At 36.8% G+C, this 23,560-nt stretch overlaps 1 protein-coding gene across 1 annotated transcript in view; it reads right to left on the reverse strand.

The window, feature by feature from the left end:
• Positions 1–2,870: 2,870 nt before the first annotated feature.
• Positions 2,871–23,560, reverse strand: part of HERPUD2 (HERPUD family member 2) — a 31,478-nt gene continuing 10,788 nt past the window's right edge. The window contains exons 3-9 of the mRNA XM_045062872.1: positions 22,709–22,786; positions 19,625–19,738; positions 17,419–17,573; positions 8,144–8,266; positions 5,238–5,561; positions 4,423–4,540; positions 2,871–3,736 (exon numbers count right to left, since the gene is read on the reverse strand). Coding sequence (XP_044918807.1) covers positions 3,575–3,736; positions 4,423–4,540; positions 5,238–5,561; positions 8,144–8,266; positions 17,419–17,573; positions 19,625–19,738; positions 22,709–22,786 — 1,074 coding nt within the window. The 3' untranslated portion in view covers positions 2,871–3,574. The remainder of the gene's footprint in view (positions 3,737–4,422; positions 4,541–5,237; positions 5,562–8,143; positions 8,267–17,418; positions 17,574–19,624; positions 19,739–22,708; positions 22,787–23,560) is intronic.

The raw sequence follows: 23,560 nt of genomic DNA on the forward strand, positions 1-23,560 counted from the left end.
CAACTCTCCAGCCCTGAGGATCACCCTTTTCTTTTACCCTCTCACCCATATTGCTTGGCTATACAAAGTCTAGTCTTTATTGTGATGTATAAGGAACAGAAGTCCTAAGAAGTGTTTATCCACAAATCCATTCTGGCTGTTGCTAGTCAGCACTTGGCCTAGAGACCGGTGTCAAAGCTGCTGTGCTGCTCTTTTGCCATCTGGAAACCATCTCCAAGCTACCACAGCCCCCTAGGCACCGTCTGGCCCCAGTATGGACACAGCTCCTCCCTTAATCCTCTAAAACACAGCCCACACTGGGCTGCAGGTTTTGACAAAGACTCACCAAAAGTGAACCTAACAAAAGGGAATTAATAATGTGGAGAAAATCATTAAAATCCAGCAACACATTCCATTGTTCTTAAAATCCTTAGCCACCCCCCTTTAAAGGGGGCATCTATGACTAACATTTTTCTCCTTAGCCCCAATCTACGACTAGAATACAGTGACCTGTTCTTTTCCTCCACATGGGTGTCCCCTACAATGCTGTTCCCCTCTATGAATTCTATGGCTCCAATTCTCCCATCTCTAGCTCCCAAGGGAAGAAAGACTAATCTGTCTCATTATCTCTGCATTCTTACCCTACCCACCCATTCTGGTTTAGGATATGACCCATGAAGCATTTCTTACAGTTTTAACAGTTTATTTATTTAGCTTCCAGGTTAAAATCCAGACCCTCCCTCTGGATGCACTCGCTCCCATCAGCCCTGAAACAAGCCATTCCTAATCCTGATCCAAAGAGTATACTAATGTACCATAGCTCACCCAGTTGAACATCTATCAGTTCTAGTTCTTTCCTGTTAAACAATGGAATGAATATCTTAAAGCTAAATCTCACACATACACCATACCCTTTCAAACTTTTGCTGATTCAGAGGGTATGCACAAAAAATAAACCAAAAACAAAAAAACAAAGGGTATGTACATTTTCACTCACTCATTCAGGATCAAACTAATTACTGGGCACTCTTCAAGGACTGGGGATGTAATAATGAGCATATGTGCCCTACCTCATAGTCCTCATGTGAGAGAGACAAAAGGAAATAAATGTAAACTGCAGTGGTGTAATATGTGAAGAACAGTGCTGCCAGGGAAAAGCTTCTTTACAGAACTGGCCATTAGCTCATATTTCATGAATGATTAGTAAATGTTAACAAGGAAAAAAAAAAAAAAAGGAAGAGACTGTGTTCCAAGCAAAAAGAACAATTCAAAAGTCTTGGGGCTGGAAGGATGGAAGGAGAGAGTACTGGGATTGGAAGACCAGCCTAGCTCAAACAAAGGCATTAATGATGAGCAGAGACTGAGAGGGTCCAAGGATCCCACCTTTCAGAACTTTGTAAACATGCTCAGGAATCTGATCTTTATTCCAGTAACGATAGAATGACACTGAATGATTCTGTGTACACATTGAAAATTTGGTACTTGCTGGAAAGGCTATATATACTATTTTATATTCCCCTATGGCTTCACTTACACTGAATATTATCTTAATTTGATAGTTTTAACCTTGAGACTCAGTACATCTGTTTTCATATTTATTGCCCATATTTGTATCTGTTACAGACATAATGTTTGTGTGTCTTCTCCCCCTCATATTCGTGTTGAAATCCCAACCCCCAAGTGATAGTATTAGGAGGTAGGGTCTTTGGGAGGTAATTGGGGCATGAGAGCAGAGCTCTCAGGAACAGGGTCAGTGCCCTGTAAGGAGAGATGGGAGAGCGCGCGCTTCTGCTCTGTTCTCTGCCATATGAGAATACAGCAAGATGGTCATCTACAAGCCAAGAAGAGGGCCTTCACCAGACACAGAATCTGCCAGCACCTTGATCTTGGACTTCTTAGCCTCAAGAACTGTGAGAAATAAATGTTTGTTGTGTAAGCCACTCAGTCCAAAAAGACTAGAGAGTGTCCTTGCCCATTTCCTTACTGGAACACTGTCTTCTTTTAACAAAATTTAAGACTTAATTATTACTATCTTTTTAATCTTTTTTTCCCCTAATTGTTTGCCTTTTAATTATGTATGTCAAAATATTATATACATAGCAACCTTTTCTTTCAGGAATTCTGCCATAAAGGCATTTTGTCACCCCAATATTACGGAAGTATTCACCTATGTTTTTTGTTAGTATTTGTATGTTCAGTTGCTCATACTGAATCATGATATTTTGACTGATATCTATAAACAGAAATCTAATTTCACTTTTCAAAGGGTTAACCAGTTATCCCTTGAAATGTCACTTTCATCATTATAAGTAAACAACTTAGAAAATAATTTGTTTTCTTAATTTTCTATTTTGTTCTCTTATCTAATCATATATTACCAGACCAGTACCACATATAACTTTATAATACATTTCATGTGAGTGAAGTTCTTGCACACTAAGTTCTCCCACCCTCATTTGTCCAATTTTAATATTTTTCTTTTCAGCGTAACAGATTTCATTGTTTTTGCACCACACCCAGTGCTCCATGCAACCTGTGCCCTCCGTAATACCCACCACCTGGCTCCCCCAACCTCCCACCCGCCGCCCCTTCAAAACCCTCAGGTTGTTTTTCAGAGTCCATAGTCTCTCATGTCCAATTTTAATTTTTAGCTACCCTATGAGAAACTTATTCCTTTTGTATGAAATACTGAATTGGCTTTCACAGGGCTTTTTAAATAGACTATCAGGGTTTCCGACTAAGAACTAAGAGATATCCATCTGGAACACAAAGAGGTGAAAATGACCTGGAAGACTTGAGCAACTTTTCCCAACAACTACTGAAATTTACATAGATTTTTACATGTAATGGGTATATTAGTGAAGGGTCCAAACAAATATCCCATAAGACAGTTTACCATAATTGACCTTTTATTTTAAAAAATTACAGGGAGCAATTTCCAGCATATTTTATAAAAGTACTGCCTGTATCAAACATTTATATCACTATTAATTCCATTGAAGAGCTGCCTTTTTTTTTAAGGTACTAATTCCAATTGATGGGATACATGCCCTTAAAATAGAAAGTTTCCATTATTTATCCAAATGTCAAAATTAAGATTATTGAGAAGTTTATTGCTTTATGGCTGGGCAAGATGCTGCTAGCACATTTTAGGTAAATAATATTCTTTATTAAAAACTATGAGGTCATTCTGTTTAAAACTTTCAGGATAATTCACAGAAAATAGATATATTTATTCAAATTATACACTGAAGGGCTGGGCTATTGGCTAGACATTTACATGTGAAGCAGCTCTTTAAAGAAATAAGACACACAAATAGATCTGCCTTGATATAATATACATAATTGAAATTAACAAAACCTGGAAGACCAACATTGTTATACTATGTTTTGTTAGGATCTTAAAAAAGAAATCACACATTTAGTAGTCCATTTGTGCTTAAAATATTCATATGCATGAGAAGCTTAAAGAAAAAAAAACACCTCTGTACATGATGATGAAAAGAAAGTAATAAATTTTTTTGAAATTGCACTGTTATTTAAAACCCTTCCCTAAAGTCAGACCCTCCTTTGTAGCTGGCACAGTTTTTCAGGTCTAATTGGCAACCTGGGGAGGCCCCTCTGGTATCAGTGAAGTAAAGAAGGTGGTGATAAAAGACCAAGCTGATGCCATTAATCCAGGCCTTTGAACTGCACTGGCGTCTTCACCTGCATCTTCTCCACTCTCATCTTCAAGCCCATCATCCATAAGACGCTCCTTTCAAACAAAACAAGAAACATTCTCCTAAGGGATTTGAAGTTAGTATTAACTCATGACAGAAAAAGAAAGAATTAAATCCTTCCCTACAGAAAAGGAATATGAGCATGTAATAAGGAAGTGGGACATATCTGGTTATTAGAAATCTTTGTTAAATCCAAAATTGATAAATTCCTCAGTGTTCAAGTTCAAAGGGATAACTGCCAATTTAATCAAATTCTCATGGTGTGCATAATTTTCTTTCTCGGCTATTTTCAGTAAGAATAATGCTAATTCTTCCTGCTTAACTCTTTTTTGGGTTTTGTTTGTTTGAGAGAGAGAGCAAGCAAGCATGGGGGAGGAGCAGAGGGAGAGGGAGAGAGAATCTTAAGCAGCCTCCCTGCTGAATGCACAGCCCAAAACAGGGATCTATCTCACAACCCGTGGATCAGGATGTGGGCCAAAATCAAGAGTTGGATGCTTAACCACCTGAGCCACCCAGGCACCCCCTACTTAATTTGAATATATGACTGATTCAGTATTATATTCTAAGTTCTCCCAGAAAAAAATCATACAATTTTATATGTTTCTTCCCATGCTATTCCACAAAAACTTATGGAATGCCCCAAGATTTTTTTATCATGTTGGTTTCTTACACTGCTGAGGAACATCTATATTTGAAGTATACAAAAGCCTCATTAGCATACCATTTCTTCAAGTTCTAGGTTGTTTGCGTTTTGCCCATCATTGTTAACTTCGGCATTATTGTTGGGAGCCTGTTGCTGACCTCCTTCTTGCCTAAAAGGAAACCATCCAGCTTGGTGTCTGTTCAGTAAAATAAAGAGAAAAGGAAAGAAGTTGAAACTGTTTTTATTTGTAATGCTGTAAAACATTAGTGTCCTACAAAAGAAAAATTATTTCCACTATAATAGATAAAAAGACCAAATTTCCTACTTTGGACCAAGAACTGCCACTCTCAAAGCAATGAGAGCAAACAGGAATCAACTTAAGTCTAAAAATCTATCATGGACTCTGCTGGTTCTATGTCAGATATCTTAACAATGAACTTAGCTGTCTTAATGTCCTAACATACTGAGAGTCGTAACATCTTTCCCAATATTTTTCAAAATGAAATTCAACTACATTATTTCTTTGCCTCTTGGAATAAAGGGGGGCAAGAAAAAGTCTACTTAGGAAAAAAAGTCTGACCTATTCCTATAGGTCTTCTTACTGATAGCTTTAACTAAAAAAGACTATCCTTATGCAATAGTGCATCAGACACTTCAAGTTCTAAATAATTGATAGAGCATGTCTAAATGAATTAATTTTTATGAAAGACCATAAAAGAAAAATCTGCTTGGAGACAGTTCTGATAAACGTTCTTATTCTTACTCTTACTCTGGAGTCCAAAATTCCTATTCCTTCACTCAAGAGTCATGACAGAATACTGCATGCCAAATTCTGTCAACAGTTTTAGAAAGTAATTAAAAGAAAGCACAAGAAGTTAACAAGCATCACTCACAAGTAAACCAGTAGCATGGCTCCCATTACCATGATAAACCGACTAAAAGAAGAATAGAAGTATACAATGCTAAGGAGAATTGCGGCTCGTGAGAACGTGTACATCCAGTCTAGCCAGTCTCGGTTGAAGTCTTCTTCATTTAGCACTGGACCTCCCTGTGCATTCATTTGAACATTCTCATTCATGGGTCGATTTTCTTGGGCCACTAGGTTTGGAGCTGGTGGGGGTTCTTCGCCAGGAACATGTGCCAGATTTAGAGGCTGTGAAGCAGCAGGCTGGGTTGGGTTGGCATTTGATGTGGCCTGAGCTGAAACTGCAGCTTGGCTGAAATATTCACCAAAATAAATATTAAAAAGAAAAAAAAAACTATATCATACTCTCTTTTATTTTGCAAAATGTTCTTGGGGAATCATGTGTATTTTTTCATAAACCTAATATGGAATACCACAACTCCAGTACCACATTTCTTAGGTAAGCATGAATCCCAGTGGAAAAGTGGAGCCAAGACTGATGGTAGGAGTGAGTAGCTCAGGAAAGGATGCTCTCTTAGCCTTACAGTCTAAGATGGCAGGGGAGAGGTGGAAGAGAAAGAAGGCATGGTAATCATTATCTTTCCTGTTTTTCATTAAATTACTTTATATGGTAATGACCGAATCTTTTTCCAAATCTTTTCACTAATGGCCCCTTTTGTTTTTCTACATCGGATGACTATCGCGGCACCCTCTCCTTTAGAGCCATGTTTTGAAAAATATGTCTAAATATGTACAGTGATCATTACCCTGTGTGGCCATTGTTAGTGATAAATGATTTGTATTTATGTTTTAAGATATTAACCAGATCTCAGATAACAACCCCTCAACCCAAATCCTGACTTTTGGGAACTTCACCTGGGAACCCTGGAATAGGTATTCGTATACCAATGAATACTTGTGACCCTGAAGTTTGCTTATAATTTGACTGCTTGAAAGAATAAATTTTCCCATACGAGGCTCTAGTAAAATGGTAATATATCTGGGATTTTCTTTAAATTATCCAGCACAGGAGGGACAAGTTCTAGAACAAGAATGCCATGATTTGATAAATGTTGAGGCTGGGTGATAAGTATACAGGGATTCATTTCACTATTCTATCTTTTCACATGCTGAAATTTTTCTACAATTAAATGTTAAAAAATCAAGATAGCAAAATAAAACAGTAGTTTCCTGGCCTATTTAATTCAGTAAGCTAATACCTTATATCTAGGGAGAGCTTTTTAGTTTCCAAAACACTTTCTACCTCACAGATATTCTGATTCATAGGTGACTTATTTCACTAAAGAAGAAAAATAATAATAATAAATAATAAAAATAATGTACAAATATTGTATGATTCAGTAGCAAGCTACAATAAGCCCTACCTTATCTTACACAGTTCTCAAGAGATTATAAATAAGACAAGGGGTGTAAAGCATCCAGCATCTGGCAGAATATAAGCACAAAGCAGTCAGTCCAATGGTAGCTTTTACCACAGCAATAGGTAAGGTACAAATAGCCAGTCTGCAGCCAAGGGATCATGCAAGAGAACATGAGGATACAAGGTTCCTGGAGCACATCAGCTTTATGGGGTAAGGTCTGCAGTAAGGTTAAGGATGCAGACTTCACACTGTGGGCAAGGGAACCGTATTTGGGAGGATGGAGAATGACTGGCTCAATGTTGTATTAAGCACATTAACCGGGCAGCAGCAGGATGAAATATAATGAAGAGTCTGAAAGGAGAAAGAACAGTTGCAGTAAAGTAAATCCAAACTGAGAAAAGATTTGGGCAAAATATTGAAAGTAAGGTCTAGGGGAAGAACAAAAGTTAGAAACAACATATTAACTCATCTTGGTAAACTGTTGGGTTTAGGGATCACTGAAGGCAGAGTCAAAGCTGATTAAAGTTAAAAGCCTGGAGAATGAGTAAGAAGAGACTGTGTCACTGAAGAAGAAGTCAGGAAGGAGAACACATTTAAGAGGATGGTGGTGTCAAATTTGAGACAGCCTGAATTTAGAGGAAAAGCAAATTTCCCTACAGAAATCTCCCAGCAACTAGGATGAAGCACAGGAGATAAAGAATAGGGGTCATCCACAGAAAGCTAGTGACGAAGCCACAGAAGTAAGTAGTCCAAGAGGACTGGCACAGGACTGACTTCCTTACCTTCCTGTCTTCCTTACCAGACTGTCCTGAGGTACATGGCAAGTACACTGAAATTTTTCTAACTAAACAAGCAATGTTACCATTTAGAAGAAGGAAAAAATAGGCCATCAAGGACACAAGATGAGTGATCAGAAAAACAAACAATCAAGAGGATAGCAAAATCATAGAAACAAGAGAACAGTAAAGAGAAGCTAGAAATGTTAAATGAACGCATGGAGTCCAGAAGAGTGAAGGCTGAGAAGCTGTGCTCAGTGCTAAGACACATGCTGACCAGAAGCAAAACTTGTGAAAATGCTGATAGTCCAGAAAGCATATTATTAGCCTTATGTCAACACGAATCTCCCTGACACAGGATTCCTTTTCATTGAGCGTCCTATCTCTTCATGGAGATTTGCTGCCTTCCAGTGAAACTTCCCTCAGTTTTCTCCTCTTAAGTAGATAAAATGTTATATTAAAGAAAGCATCTCAAGGCTGCTAAATGTAATTAGGGGAAAGAGGTAGAAACAAAGAACGGGTTTAGCTGATGTGAACTGGATGTGAACCCTTTTCTCTTAAGCCAAATAATTTAAAAGGAAGTATCTTTTGAAATGTTGGCAAATTCATTCACAGTAATTTTTAAGAACCAATAAAATATATCAGTAAATGAAAGCCCAAATCAACTTACCTAGGCTGAGAAAGAAAATAAAGCAAATAGCACACTAAGCAAAAAACCCGAACTCAAACTAACTTACTACTGCATGTAATACTGATGAGCATACAGCTGTTGCCACCACAGCATCTGTAAGGGGCTGAAAGCAGGATACACTGGGAACCCAGCTGGAATGGCTTGCCCAGGAAGTTGGTTGTCCACATTTCTGCAATACAAAGATAAAGAAATGTCTTTCCATGTTCTAGAAGTTGAAAGCATTTCTCGGAATTTTCATTTCTTAAGTATAAGCCACCTGTGACAAAATACACTAAGTCATAGTGAAAAGAGAAATACTTATTTTCAACATTCTTCAAATAAGATTATGGCTCACAGAAGATGACCCAGGCTCCCAAATATATAGAATAACTAACATTACAGCCTAATCTTAATAAGAAAATAAAGCAAATCACCCACAAAATGTGTGGCAAGCCTGATCATTTTGCTATCTTTTCATTTCAGCAGAAAAGGCCAAAATGCTTTTAATTACATTTTAAGTACACTCTCCTTAAGAACCAAAAGCCCTAAAATAAACTTCACAACAAAATATTTTGAGGAATGGGGAACCTACCAAAATGATATTGTATGTTAGTAATATTATTAAAAACATAGCATCTATTAGCTATAAAATAAAAAGCATTATAAAAATCTATATTTTTTTAGTTAAAAAAACAAGATTGGCAGAACATATGTATTCATGTATCCTTAAAGTAAGTTAAATGTCTATTAACTCAATAAAAGTTGTGGAAGGCATATTTAAGATCTCTATGACTCAGTTTCCTCACCTCAAAAATGGGGCTAATAACAGACTCTCCCTCATAAGATTGTTAGTCTGTACTCAATAAATGTAGCTATTTTTATTTTTATTGTCCCCTATGCCTAAATCAGAATAAATTCCAGAGTGTGTAATGTGAGATTTGTAGAAATTCACATATATCAAGACAACTACAGGGATAAACCTGTGAGTAAACGCAGAATTTGCATTATTTGCTAACTTTCCTTTTCTTCATATTAGTTGAATTTTATCTTTAGCTGATAGAACCTAGGTCTAACCAGAATGAGACAAGAATCATTACTAAATTCATGAATTTTTAACATGATATTCAAAAGATTATTAATGTACATACAATTGTCAATAATTGACTTCACTGCTAACAGAATGAACTGGAATAAGGCTTTAAAAAATGATTTTACAAAATTAAATACCTTTAAAAATGTTGACTTTTACCCAACTTCCCAAGTAATTTTGCGTCTGAGAATTAACTTAAAGAAATACAAAATATGGGGGAAAATTTCACATCTCTGCCCTACTCAAATGGTATTTTGTTTTAGCAATATTGTTAAAACATAGCAGCTATTAGCTATAAAATAAAAAATAAATACTATGAAAATCCATCTAAAAAAAAAAAAAAACAAGGGGGAGAAAGGAGTAAAGGATTAGAAGAGCTTTAAGAAACATCAACCAAGGGGCGCCTGGGTGGCTCAGTGGGTTAAGCCTCTGCCTTCGGCTCGGGTCATGATCTCAGGGTCCTGGGATCGAGCCCCACATCGGGCTCTCTGCACAGTAGGGAGTCTGCTCCCCACTCTTCCTCTGCCTACCTCTCTGCCTACTTGTGATCTCTTTCTCTGTTACATGAATAAATAAAAAATCTAAAAAAAAAAAAAAAAAAAGAAAGAAACATCAACCAAGGGGCACCTGGGTGGCTCAGTGGGTTAAAGCCTCTGCCTTCAGCTCAGATCATGATCCCAGGGTCCTGGGATCGAGCCCCGCATCAGGCTCCCCACTGGGTGGGGAGCCTGCTTTCTCCTCTCTCTCTCTCTGCCTGCCTCTCTGCCTACTTGTGATCTCTGTCTGTCAAATAAATAAATAAAATCTTTAAAACACAACGAAAAGAAACATCAACCAAATGTATTATCAACCTCTCTGAATACTGATTCAATCAAGACAACTATAAAAAGACATTTGAGATAATCAGGAAAAACTAAATACAAATAGGGTATTTGATGATATTAAAGAACTTCTGAGTATTCTACTGGTATTTTGATTAAGATTTTCTTATAGTCCATATCTGTCACAGACACCCAGTATTCACAGATGAAATGAGAGGGTAGCTGGGTTTTGCCTTGAAAATACTTCAGCCCAAGAAAAAAAAGAGGAATAAGAGGGAATAAAGAATGGTTAACAGTTGTTAAAACTGTCAGGTAAATGGGGGTTCATTGTAATATTTTCTGTACTTGTGAATGTTTAAAAAGTATAAGCAAACTTGGTGAGGAAACTGCTGTGATATACCTGTGGGAGGAAATCGTTTCATGGCACAAGGGCTAACAGCTTTTTTTTTTCCTTTTCAGACAGACTACACCAGATAGTACTATTTGATAAAACTAAACAACAGAAAAAAAGGGGTGAGGGAAATTCACAGAAACACATGGAATGGTTGAGTACAACAGCGATCATGACAAAAACCAAGAACTTGAAAGACTGTCATTCACAAACCAGTACTTGAGAGCTATACCAAAAGACACCCATTACTACGTTTTTTAAAGTTAAGGAATAATATGGAGGACATTAGGAGAAGGAAAGGAAAAGTGAAGTGGGGTAAATCAGAGAGGGAGATGAACCATGAGACACTGAGGTCTTGAGAAACAAACTGAGGGTTTGGGAAGGGAGGGGGGTGGAGGGATGGGTGACACCGGTGGTGCGTGTTAAGGAGGGCACGTATTGCTTGGAGCACTGGGTGTGGTGCATAAACAATGAATCTTGGAACACTGAAAAAAAAAAAATTAAATTAAAAAAAAAATAAAGTTAAGAATTATAAACAAGAGAAGATAAAAGGAACCAGAAACTTCAAAATTCAAGAACAAATTCTTTCCCAAATAACCTGTGAAGTCAGTCCCATCTCCCTTACTACTCCATAGGAAGATACAGCAACTGCAGGAAATCCCCACCTTGCTCCCAGAATATGCCTTCTCAAGACTTTCCACACTTGCTTTGTTCTACCTGCTGAACGCCCCTTACAATCAGGTCAAACATTAGCACCTATGAAGCCCTTCCCGCTCCTCCAAGCAGAGACAGTCACTTCCTTGTCCAGGCTCCTACAAAATTTTTTTCAAGACCATGATAGCACATCAGCAGGTGGTTAATTTGTCTCTCTGACCTATTTCCATTGAGGGCAAATACGTAATTCATCTTCCTGTCTTCAGTGTCCAGCACTTAACACATTACAAGGTAAACTTTTATTGAAGAAAGTCACAAGGTTCTCAAAGAAACAGATTTGCTTACTCAGTCACCAATAATTAAAATCTGATCAGTAGATCTGACTAGAATAAAGTTTTAAATGGGAGGGCAGAGAGGAGAGAAACACCATTATAAATGAAGTCAAAACAAATGGCAACCTACTAAAACAAATGACAAAATAGAGTCACTTCAACAAGACTGTTAAGAACATAGACTTTCAAGTGAGATATGGATTTGAATTCTAGTTCTGCTGCTGACCACGTCTGTGAACTTAGGCAAGCTCAGACCCTTTAAGCCCCCTTCTTGTCTATAAAATGGGAGAAAATAGTACCTAGACCACAAAGTTTATGTTAAAGTCAATGTATAGCACTGAATTACAGCATGTATAAATGTTTAATACATGGGGCGCCTGGGAGGCTCAGTGGGTTAAAGCCTCTGCCTTCGGCTCGGGCCATGATCCCAGGGTCCTGGGATCGAGCCCCACGTTGGGCTCTCTGCTCAGCAGGAAGCCTGCTTCCTCCTCTCTCTCTCTCTGCCTGCCTCTCTGCTTACTTGTGATCTCTGTCTGTCAAATAAATAAATAAAATCTTTAAAAAAAAATGTTTAATACAATGCCTAGCTTGTGCTACTGCTCTATAAGTATTACTAATATTCTTTTAGATGAAGAACTGTCAGAAATGAAAATCAGCAACACACCACAAATAAGTATTTCACAAAACAAAGCAAAAAGAATGTCTCTTTATCATGACTCAAATTAAAACAAGAACATTACAATTCATCACACTGGCAAGTACTCATTTGTATAGGGTATCAGACACCTTAACAACTGTTATTGGGAGAATAAACTGGTACAACTTTTCTTTACTGCAATTTTGTAATAGTCTTTAAGAGTCTCAAAAAGTCTTAAGAAACACTTTGACCCAAGAATTTCCCTTCTTACAAATTATCCTAAAAGAATAGCTGCTAACATGTGAGTATTTAAGAATATTGAGGGGCACCTCAGTGGCTCAGTGGGTTAAGCCTCTGCCTTCAGCTCAGGTCATGATCCCAGGGTCCAGGTATCGAGCCCCGCACTGGGCTCTCTGCTCAGCAGGGAGCCTGCTTCCCCCTCTCTCGATGCCTGCCTCTCTGCCTGCTTGTGCACTCGCTCGCGCTCTCTCTCTCTCTCTCTGTGTCAAATAAATAAAAAATCTCAAAAAAAAAAAAAGTATTAATTGTCGTGAGGTTTAGTGGGAAGAAATTAAACAACCCAAATATTTATGATAGAATATTGCCCCAATTCTTCACTCTTCTATAACAGGATTATACACGCATACTGTCTGGCATATAGAGGGCAAAGTGGGCTTATGCCAGCTAATATTGACTCACAAAGCTAATTGCTCAAGTTCAGGAATTTTGTGAGCCAACCCTTGGTATCTTGAAATCAGTCATGGTGAAAGTATAAATACCACAGAAATCAGCAAATGCCACAAATCAGTTTATTCGCCCTCCCCACAGGAAAAGCCAGTTCGTAAGCATTTACTGGCACATCTCTGGTAACTTGGCAATACCTCAATGCTATTGAGCATGGCCATGTGACCTGTTTTGTCCAAGGGAACATCAGTGAATGATGTTTACATGCAGAGGCTGTAAATGCGGTCAGGGGTTAGCTTCCCTTCTTATGATCCTGTCATTTGTCATAAAAAGAACCTGTCCAGGGAGTTTCTGGTCCAAAGAATGAGAAACATGAAACAGATCAGAACTCAACCTAAATATAGCCTGAAGCAGAGCTGTCCCAAGTGCCTAACAAGACTCATGAACAAGGAAAATGAAGTGTTTTGTTGTAAACCACTGAGATTTTGAGGTCATTAGGTAGTACAACTAACTAAAGACATTCTTCATCGATAGAAGAGAGAGCAAAGTGGCATATCCACAGAATGAAAAACCTTAAACTTTCTTAAATAAATGGACACCAGATGTTGAGACATACAGAGATAATGCTAGGAACAGAAAATGTCCTGTGTTCATCAAAGTAGTCTCCCTGGAAAGAATGGGCTTTGAATTGGGTGGTGAATGGTAAGAGTATGATTAGCAAGTGCTAACCAAAGGCTGTTTCAAACAAGAAGTCAGTACAGAAGCCGACCAAGGGGAAGCCAACCAGGATGTTAAACTAAGGCACTACCGAAACTTCAACAACTGAGAAACTTGTACTTTTTAGATCTTCTCTAACGAGAACTACACAAACGTGGAGGGAGTATTTCAATAAGATGCTTGGGGTGGTGGGAAGGGAATGTTCATGTTCAAATAATAATAATACTTGGTCTTTGAACTTCCTGGTTAGCAGCAGGGCTTTTATTTTGCTGTTTGGGCACTGCCTCTAATGGTCTTTGTCCCTGTTCTTTATCCCCACTTCCAATTCTAGTCCAGAGTTAAATCACCCTAAATGAATATTGAACAAAAGTCTAAAAAACACTGGTGTAAATATAAGAACTCATCCAGAGTACCACGTGTCTCAAGACGTTAAATGTGGTAAATTTATATTTGAACTGGAAATATGTCCTGACTAAATTATATTTTTAAAAAAGGTTTACCAAATATAATAGTATTATTTTTATTTAAAAAGTTTACTTAGAAGAGTAAAAGGATATTACAAAAATAATTAATTACTTCTATGTGATGAGCTATAAGCAATCTTTACTTTTGGAGGGGGGTGCGGAAGGAGAGAGAATCTTAAGCAGTGTCCATACCCAGCACAGAGCCCAACTGTGGGCTCCATCTCACAACCCTAAGATCAGGACCTGAGCTGACATCAAGAGTCAGACACTTAAATGACTAACCCAGTCAGGCACCCCAACAATTTTTACAATTTTTACTTAAAAAAAAAAAAAAATCAGGGCACCTGGGTGGCTTGGTCAATTGAGCGGCTGCCTTTGGCTGGGGTCATGATCCTAGGGTCCTGGGAGCCCTGCTTCAGGCTCCCTGTTCAGCGGAGACCCCGCTTCTCCCTCTCCCTGCTGCTCTGCCTACTTGTGCTCTCTCTGTCTCTCAAATAAACAAATAAAATCTTTAAAAAAAAAAAAAAGTCAATATGCAAGGGTACAATGAGTAGGTTTTGTTAGTATTACGGGGGGAAATCCGAGATACAAAACAGTGGGGATTCTATAACCCAAACAGTAATTTTTGGAGTTAAAGTAAATAAATGTGACAAAAGACTGAGTCCAAAAGAGTCAGTCAAGATTTATAAATGATGGGCAGCCACTGTGGTAATGTACATGTACTGCTTTGGTCTTCTTACATTTCCTCAACACCTAGCTATGGGCAAATAATCACTGTATCAGGATTTTTCAAAGTGAATTTCCCAGAGTATTAAGTTGGCAAATTCCTGAGCACCACCCCAAACCTAGTCATTCAAAATCTCAGGGGAGAAGGGAACAGGATTTAGCAGTTTTAACAAGCTCACTAAAGACTGAGAACACTAACCTACATGGTGAAAAACAGGTGACTAGTTAAATGTAAGTTGTACTGAATTTTGAAAAAGGAATGCAGAGCTTCTATTTTGTTGGTGAGTTCATCAGGGTCACTAAATTATTGCTCTTGCACATTTAAGGCTGAGGCCCATGTTAAAATCACTTAAAGACAGATTTAAAGTCTTCATTAGTAAAAAATTATACCTGTGAGATTAAGTTAAATTATATTCATTATTAAACTGAATAATCTATTAAACTTTCAGTAAATTGCTTTGTATATCACAAAGTACTCTTCCCAAATAATATTTTCTAGCACCTAGTACTGGCATTCATTCATTCAAGTCTGTTTGCTGAATCAATGTACAACATTCTCTTCTAAATATGAATGAATTTGTAAGTAATTGCTAACACAAAACTAAACACTTTACATACATGAACTCTTTTAATCCACATTGGAATCCTGTAGGATAACTACTATAATCTCCAGATAAGGAGCAAACTGAAGCAAAGCAGGGAAAAGACTTGCCCAAGCTCGTCAGCAGATAGATTCAAACCAAGGCAGGCTGACTCAAGAATCTGTTGTCACTAAGCTGTACCGCCTTCCTGATTTGAAACCAAACATTATTCATCTGGTAAGAGATTCCCTAAGTAAAGCTGTAATATCTTTAAAGATTTTACTGTTCATCATCTTAATACTCACATTTGGCAAAATAAACACTATTTCTGAATTTTCTGATCTGTTTAATACATTGCTAAGAGCTGAACGCTTTCATCTCATGAAATGAAATTATTAGAGAAGAGAAACTTTTAGAGAAGTTATTAATCTTAGAGAAATTATTCATCTTTTTCCAAGATATCTATGGTATTATTATGAAGACCTGCAACTTATAAGCTTTGTTGTATTACAAAATATATTCAGTGTAAGTAAATACACTGAAAGAGTTAAAAATCATATTCTTTTAGGTTTATCATATACATTATACTCTCACTTTCCAGCACTACCATCAAATAAAATAAATAAAATCACTGTACAAATTGAAAGGAACTGAAACTGTCTTACTCTGAAAAAAAAAAAAAAAAGAGAGGAAATGAATTACTGTCATAGGACAGAAAATATTTTAAGCTACTATTCCATAATGTAAACCCTGTGAACATTACTTTTTACAAATAACTATGTTTTGGTATGCAGTAATCATTTTGTAAAAACAAAAACTGTTTCATAGGTGCCTCATAAAAGCCAACCATCAGCCTTACCTAAATACTTACTTTTACAGAAAAAACTTCACATTCAAAAAATAGGAGACAATGAGTTTTCCTATATTTTGCTATGTACTCACCTTTGTTTTTCAACATTAAGAATAGAGTTTTTCTGTACACCTTAATTACCTAATGTTTTATGTCAAATATAATTCAATATAAAAACAAAAGGACTGTCGGGACGCCTGGGTGGCTCAGTTGGTTAAGCAGCTGCCTTCAGCTCAGGTCATGATCCCAGCGTCCTGGGATCGAGTCCCACATCGGGCTCCTTGCTCGGCAGGGAGCCTGCTTCTCCCTCTGCTTCTGCCTGCCTCTCTGCCTGCCTGTGCTCACTCTCTCCCCCTCTCTCTCTGATAAATAAATAAAATCTTTTAAAAAAAAAAAAAAAAAAAAAAGGACTGTCTAAAGCTCTAAGTAAAAAGTATCTTAATGTTTATTCTATCCCTTTTAACATAGCCATCAATGGCTACTCCTTGGTTATGTCTCTTCTACCACTCTACGGTTCTAGCTACTTCCTTATTTCCAGCCTCACAATCATAGGTCTGGAGTACTGCCACACACTGCAGGACCATAGCATGCTATGCAATACAAAACTATCTCACTACCAATATATTACTCATGTTTCCTTTACTTCAAAAGTAACAACAGTACCCCAGTTAAATACCTTGGTTTCAAACATAACCCAGGTCCAAACCGTATTCTCCAGGATCTTATTTGAGCTGTCTGAAGGATGTGCTATGGCTGTTGGCTGCACTTCCCCCTAGAACTGCCTAATTGCTAAATATAACATAGCCATATCAAGCCTCTTGGGTAAACTCCTCTAACACAGATGGTTAACATAACATGCAATGGTTAACATATCCTTTTTAATACATCACAGTTGTTACCAAGTCTGGCTGATCAGAAACACCTGTGGAACTTTCTAAAACCAGATTATTGAGCCTTATACTCTTCCATGAACATCCTCACTCACCCATGAGCTTCCCAGAAAATTTGAGTAGATCCATTGTGAAACTGACTAAAAAAGAATTTGTTTAGTTACCTAAATCCTGCTATGTGAAGTGTGCTCAAAGCATCAGAAGCATCAGCAGCACCTGGGAGCTTGCTGGAAATGCAGAATCTCAGGCTCATCAGATTTACTGCATCAGACTTGCAGCTTAACAAGATCCCCAGGTGATTAGCACAAAGAGTAAAGGCTGAGAAGCACTGCCCTAGATGATTCTGAGGTATGGCCAGCTTTCAAAAGCACTGCTCTACTTAACCCCCTACTTCTCAAAATGTATAAGGAATAATCTGAATAAATTTCCATTGATTATTGCAGAGGAACTATCCTGAAATCAGGAGTAACAGATTTTTAAGAGGCCCAACTACGATTTCACTCACCCTTGCATTACATAGGGGAACTGATGACTCTGTGCTGGGTCGGTTTGTGCTTGTGGAAGGGTACGTTGCCTCAATCCTTCTGAGGAAGAACTGGCAGCTAAAGACAAGGTTTCTTGACTGGATGATGGAGTTGTTGATCCTGACTGATCTGAACTCTACAAACAAAAATGTAATTATTTCTTCAAGGAGATTTAATTCATTGCAATATGAGATTAGAGACACAGTGGTAAAAACGTATTTATGAACTGCAAAAAATGAATTTTAGAAATATACAGATTTGAATCTTGGGCTCAACATAACAGGCTGATACTTTCATTCTGATGAGATTAAGAGCTCAGAAAATAAAAAATACGTTTTTTTAAAAATGAACAAGATACCAATAAAGATTTTTAAATTTTCATGTTCTGATGATATTAACTCACAGATTCAATAACCTTAAAAATGTAATGACTTAAAGACCACCCCAATTTGTTGCTGTTTGAAAATAGTTTGTCACGTGTTTTATATAAATTTAAAACATAATTACATTTGAAATATAAAATAGCTGGACAGAATATCATTTTAACATCTTTCCAACTTCATTAAAATTATATTTTACTTATACTGCCTTCCTATTAACTGGATGTCTTTTGGTATGTCTATCTTCCTAACTCCTCCTATGCAAAAAGTGCCTGCCAGGAAGAGCAGTCTTTTGCAAAACTAACAAAGCTTTCTTTAAGAGGTTATTCCACATAAAGTAGACACCAAGTAGGTGTCTACCTAATCAGTCCAGGGAGTCTGATTCTTAGGGACCTAAACTGGTAAAGGCTTCCTTTCCAGTCAAAATTTCTCATTAAATGGAACAGCATAATATGTTAGTCATTTTTTTAAAAAATTAACAGAAGAAAGGCATAGCCATTTGGCATCACAGCCTAATTTTGCTAGAACTAATTTTTTGGGGACCTTATTAGATAACACTTTCAGTGACTAGACTTTTAAGACATTCTCAAATCCCACTGAAATTTCTCAGCCATAAAAAAAGGATAATTCAACTTAATCTTCCCTTAATACTTCTCAGATTTTCATAACACAGCTTGAAAAAAAAAATGAATATATATATACTAACAACATGAAATCATGGCTGAGGAATCACGAGACAAGTCAGGAAGGATCCTTCTTAACAAAAACTGAAGCAACATATATGTGTCCAAAGACTATATCCTGAACTCTGTGCCTAGGCCAGTGTTTTGTCTCTTCATATTGAAAGGTAGGAAACATAGAAAGACCCTTGGTTTTACTGATAAACCAAACTTCAGTTTAATGAAAGCTAAATTCTCATAGTTCATGCTGGAAAATACTTACCACTGAGCCCATACTAATTAAATAAAGCAACTAAAGGATCTAGTTTCTTAAAGAAACAGTTAACTAGTAATTACTGGAAGATCCTTCAACTAGTTATAACCTCAGGCCATCCATCCCCTCCTTCAAGTTTTGGTTACATTCTTGTCAAGAAGGTAAGTATACTTAGCAGTATGTAAGTTCCTTGCCCAAGAGATTTAAAGCAACCTTCCATTCATCCAATCCTTTTCTCTCACCTCCAAAGGTGTCATATAAAATTTTAATGGGAAACCAAAAATAATTAAACATAAAGAATTTGTCTTTAAAAGTTGTATGAGTATATCTAAGTTGAAAAGTTCAACGTTTTAAAAATTTCCAGAACAATTCTGGCAGATGGAAAAATAAGAAGGGAAAAATGAATACCCAAGTCTGAAAGAACTGAGCAGATGAAATAATTTTTCCTCCTGAAATTGGAATGTATGTCCAAATCCAGTCATTTAAAAAAAACAAAATTCTTGACGAAGCAATCTACTTCAAGAAGATTTAGCGTACTCAAAACTTAAATAATTTAATCCACCTTGAATACAAATACCTTTAATATTTGTGAAACTTTACTAGTCCTAGATTTTAAACTATGTATTCATATCATCACTCTGTTTTCTGGGTATTTTAGGATTTAACCCCTGAAGTTTGGATCTTCAATCCCTATAGCAAATAACTCAAGCTTCCAGGGATAACACTATGCACTGGATCTCTAAAAACAAAGTTTAAACGCCTAACTCAAGCTGTTCAAAACACAATCTCACAACCCACAAGCTCCAATTGTTGTTTTTTCACTTCCAAGGATAATCAGAAAACTTCAACATTTACTCCTCCCCAGAAAACTCACAGAACTGCTGCTGGATGCCAATGCTTCATGACTTTCTCTAGTGGTGCTGGATTTTGGAGAACTGGGAGGAGTCCGAGAAGTACATACTAGATGAACCATATGATACTCATCTTGCTAAAATTAAAGAAAATTACATTGAAAGAGTAGTACTGGAAAGTGTATAATTCAAAAAGTCAGTAACTAAGCTGAAATATTTAACTCCAATTTTAAATTCCTTTCTAGCGTAGCGTATTTATTAGTAATAAATCATTGCCATTTGAAGGTATGGTGATTTACTCTTTTACTATCTGGGGCCCTTCTGAATTCAATATATTCTCCATGCTCTATAGAAAACCATCTAGTCTAACTATAGACTATGCAATACCTACTATACGAAAAAATTACTTTGTATATCAAGGAGTCTCAAAGCAAGCAGTGCTGTGAAGTTGTAGCAATGCAATCTACTTCTTCAACATAAAGATATCTAGCATTATAATATCAAAACTATGTAACAGTCACATTGGAACTTGGGCCTACAAATTTTGAGTAGTGAAAATATTTCCATTACTTGAGACTTTGCAGCCCTAATAAAGAAACTCAACTGTACCTACTCTACCTTAATTTTAGCCAGGTGATATAGTTTCTTTTATTTTAATTCAAAAATTAGTTCTACCCCTAACAATTATACACAGATTTAAAGTATATATTTGAACTACATTCTGTACGTATTCCATGTGTTGCCTTGTGACTATGGCTGAAGGAACATATTCTAATAAGGATTAGGAATGGCATTTAAGCTTAGTGATTTCATGAGTATAGTTATAGTCAGGCATAAAGCTAGTATATGTAAGATGGAGAAAGGAGAGAAAATGAAGGAGGGCAGAGAAGAACAAAGGATGACTCAGCAACTTAAAAAAAGGAAAATAAAAGAAAAGAAGAAAATGGTAAAGAAAACGGGACAGAAAGAAAAGAAAGATTCCCATTTGTGAGAAAGAGAAACGAAGCTACCAGAAACTAAGAATGTATCAATGCCTTCCATCATCCTAGAATTGTGCATAATTCTGAGGTGAATCCAAAAAAGGGTAAAAGTCAACCCTTCACCTAAAGAGGCTCACGACATTGTTAAAATATCAGAACAACACATTAGAGCACAGTTAGGGAATATATAAAACACTCTTTTGCACAAAACTGAGAGGCATAAATTACAATTGTTTAACAAGTTAACAAGGTTAGAAAGCTAGAGAGAAGACATTCCCAGAGAAAGCATGACATGAACTATGCCTACGAAGGTAGGTAGAAAGCACACCTGACTTAAGGTCCTCTTAGCTTCAGAATACAAAATACTAAAAAGCATCCAAGTATAAGATGTTTACCCTTAGAAATCTAGTTTCAAAGGTCATTATTAATCACAATCAATTAATAGTTTTCATTCACCTTTGGAGAACGTTTCTGCTGAATATTAAATAACTAAACTGGTAAAGCTAATGTCAGCATCTACCTGAAAAAAAGTAAAGGGGTACCCTGACTTTAACAAAAACGCTTTTAAGATCTATTCAGAATAATAAACAGATTGTTCAAAATGTTTCATATAAGGGGCACAACATCCTTTGAGCATTTTTATTTTAACTCTTCTGGACAGAAATCATTTATGGAAGCAAAAACCTTTTTAAAAGTATTAAGAGGCCCCCTGGTGGCTCAGTCATTAAGTGTCTGCCTTTGACTCAGATCATGATCCCAGGTCCTGTGATCGCCCGTGCTGGACTCCCTGCTCAGCAGGAAGCCTGCTTCTCCCTCTCCCACTCGCCCTACCTGTGGTTCCCTCTCTTGCTGTCTCTCTCTCTCTGTCAAATGAATAATTTTTTTAAAGTATTCATATGCATAGTCTAGCCATCTTGGATTAAAATTATAAATAAGTGTGTATTTCAAAGAGCATATAGCAGAAACATTTTTAAGCATAAACACAGGGGGAAGATGAACAGGTGGAGCACACAGGATTTCTAGGGTAGTGAAACTATTCTTCAGGATATTATAATGGTGGATACACGTCATTATTTACTTGGGAAACCCATAAATTGTACCACACCAAGAGTGAATTCTAATGTAAACTACGGACTTTTGATGATAATGCTGCATCGCTGTACATCACTGTGTACAATGTCAGTTATAACAAATATACCACTCTGATGTGGAATTTTGTTAGTGGAGTAGCCTAGGCATATGTAAAAACATGGAGAATCTCTATACCTTCTGCTCAACTGTGCTGTGAACCTAAAACTACTCCAAAAATTCACGTCTATCAGGGCACCTGGCTGGGTCATTAGTAAGGATGTGGCTCTTGATCTCAGGGTTATGAATTCAAGCCCCACATTGAGCATAGGGCTTACTTTAAAAAAAAAAAAAAAGTCTATCAAAGAGAGAGAAAGAGGAAAAATCTGCTGCAATCCACTATTTTTTAAGTTATTTATTTATTTATTTGACAGAGAGATCACAAGTAGGCAGAGAGAGAGAGAGAAGGAAGCAGGCTAACTGCTGAGCAGAGAGCCTAATGCAGGACTCGATCCCAGGACCCTGAGGATCATGACCTGAGCCAAAGGCAGAGGGGCTTAACCCACTGAACCACCAAGGCACCCCCACAATCCACTATTTTTGAGGGGGGTCAAGGAAGAGAAGCTGTTAAACCACTTTGGCAAACTAAAACTACCTGATTAAAATGAAAATGACAGCAAGAAGTCACAACAGCAAAGCTAAAATTTAAGATTTAAGATTTAAGGGATTTAAGAGAGAAGAGATTATCAGTGAAAATCCTTCACTACTACTTGAATACTCTACTGATAAGTCAATACTGCTTTCTTATATAACAAATACCTGCACAGAAACATAAAATCATATTTCATATTTAGCTATCAGATGGATATACAAAACTACTACCTAAACTAACTAGACTCCATCATTATGTTTCTTACTTTCTAATTCATGTTCATCTGTTTTGCTACCCAGTTTTAGTTATCTAAAACTGAACTAGTTGGATATAGATAAAAGTTCAGAACATAACTCTTTTCATACTCTGAATGTATCTGGTATCAAATAGTGGTTAGAAAAGCTTACTTTTCTGAGAATGTCTTTCAGCTGCAGATGATCGGGAAGCAGTCTGCCCGAATACACCAATCTCTGATCCTTCGTCAACTAAGAAATGGGACAAAGAAAATAATTCAACTTTTTCTAATTATACAAATTGGAAGTTGGGAATAACATGCCTAAATATGAGTAAAGTAAAACTCCCTTTAGGCACAGTTTAGCAGAAAACTGACATAATTTAAGGATTTTTTTTTTCCCAAATTCTACTTAAGACATTAAGAGCTCAGCAAATGATAGTTTATAATAAAATATAAATAGGTAGATAAAACTAAATACAGGTAATTACCATTTTTTTTAAAAAGGAGAAAAAGGTAAACTAGAAGTTTGCCTTTTCAGCCATCATACAATGCATGTGTGACTATCATCAAAAACCTTTAACAATATGAGAAGATGGCTAGCCTTCTAGTAATAATAAGTCAACAATGGGATAAAACTTCAAGGTCACCACAGTTACTTTGAATTGCTTTATCAGTATTTATAATTTAAAAGAATACACAAAATTTATTTTCTTCTTTACTAACATACAGCACAATTTATTGGTTTTAATTCAAGAGTCATTTGGATTCAGTTACAGTTTTATGTAACAATTCCAGTTTTTATTATTCCTGCCATTCTCACAAATACCTCTGTACATTTTTCAAAAACACAGGACTTAAGAAAAATCAACTCAAGTGCATAGAGATTCAGCTGTCATCTCTATATGAAACCGAGAATAGGAAATACATTCTGGTTACTTCTGTCCCATTTTGTATGTATGATAAATCTGCTAAGTGCTCACACTACTACTATTAAAGTATTTAAAATCAAATTGTGTATGGTCCC

The sequence above is a fragment of the Mustela putorius genome, unplaced genomic scaffold (assembly GCF_011764305.1).
Source record: "Mustela putorius furo isolate JIRA1106 unplaced genomic scaffold, ASM1176430v1.1 tig00003845_pilon_pilon_pilon, whole genome shotgun sequence".
Taxonomy (NCBI): Eukaryota; Metazoa; Chordata; class Mammalia; order Carnivora; family Mustelidae; genus Mustela; species Mustela putorius.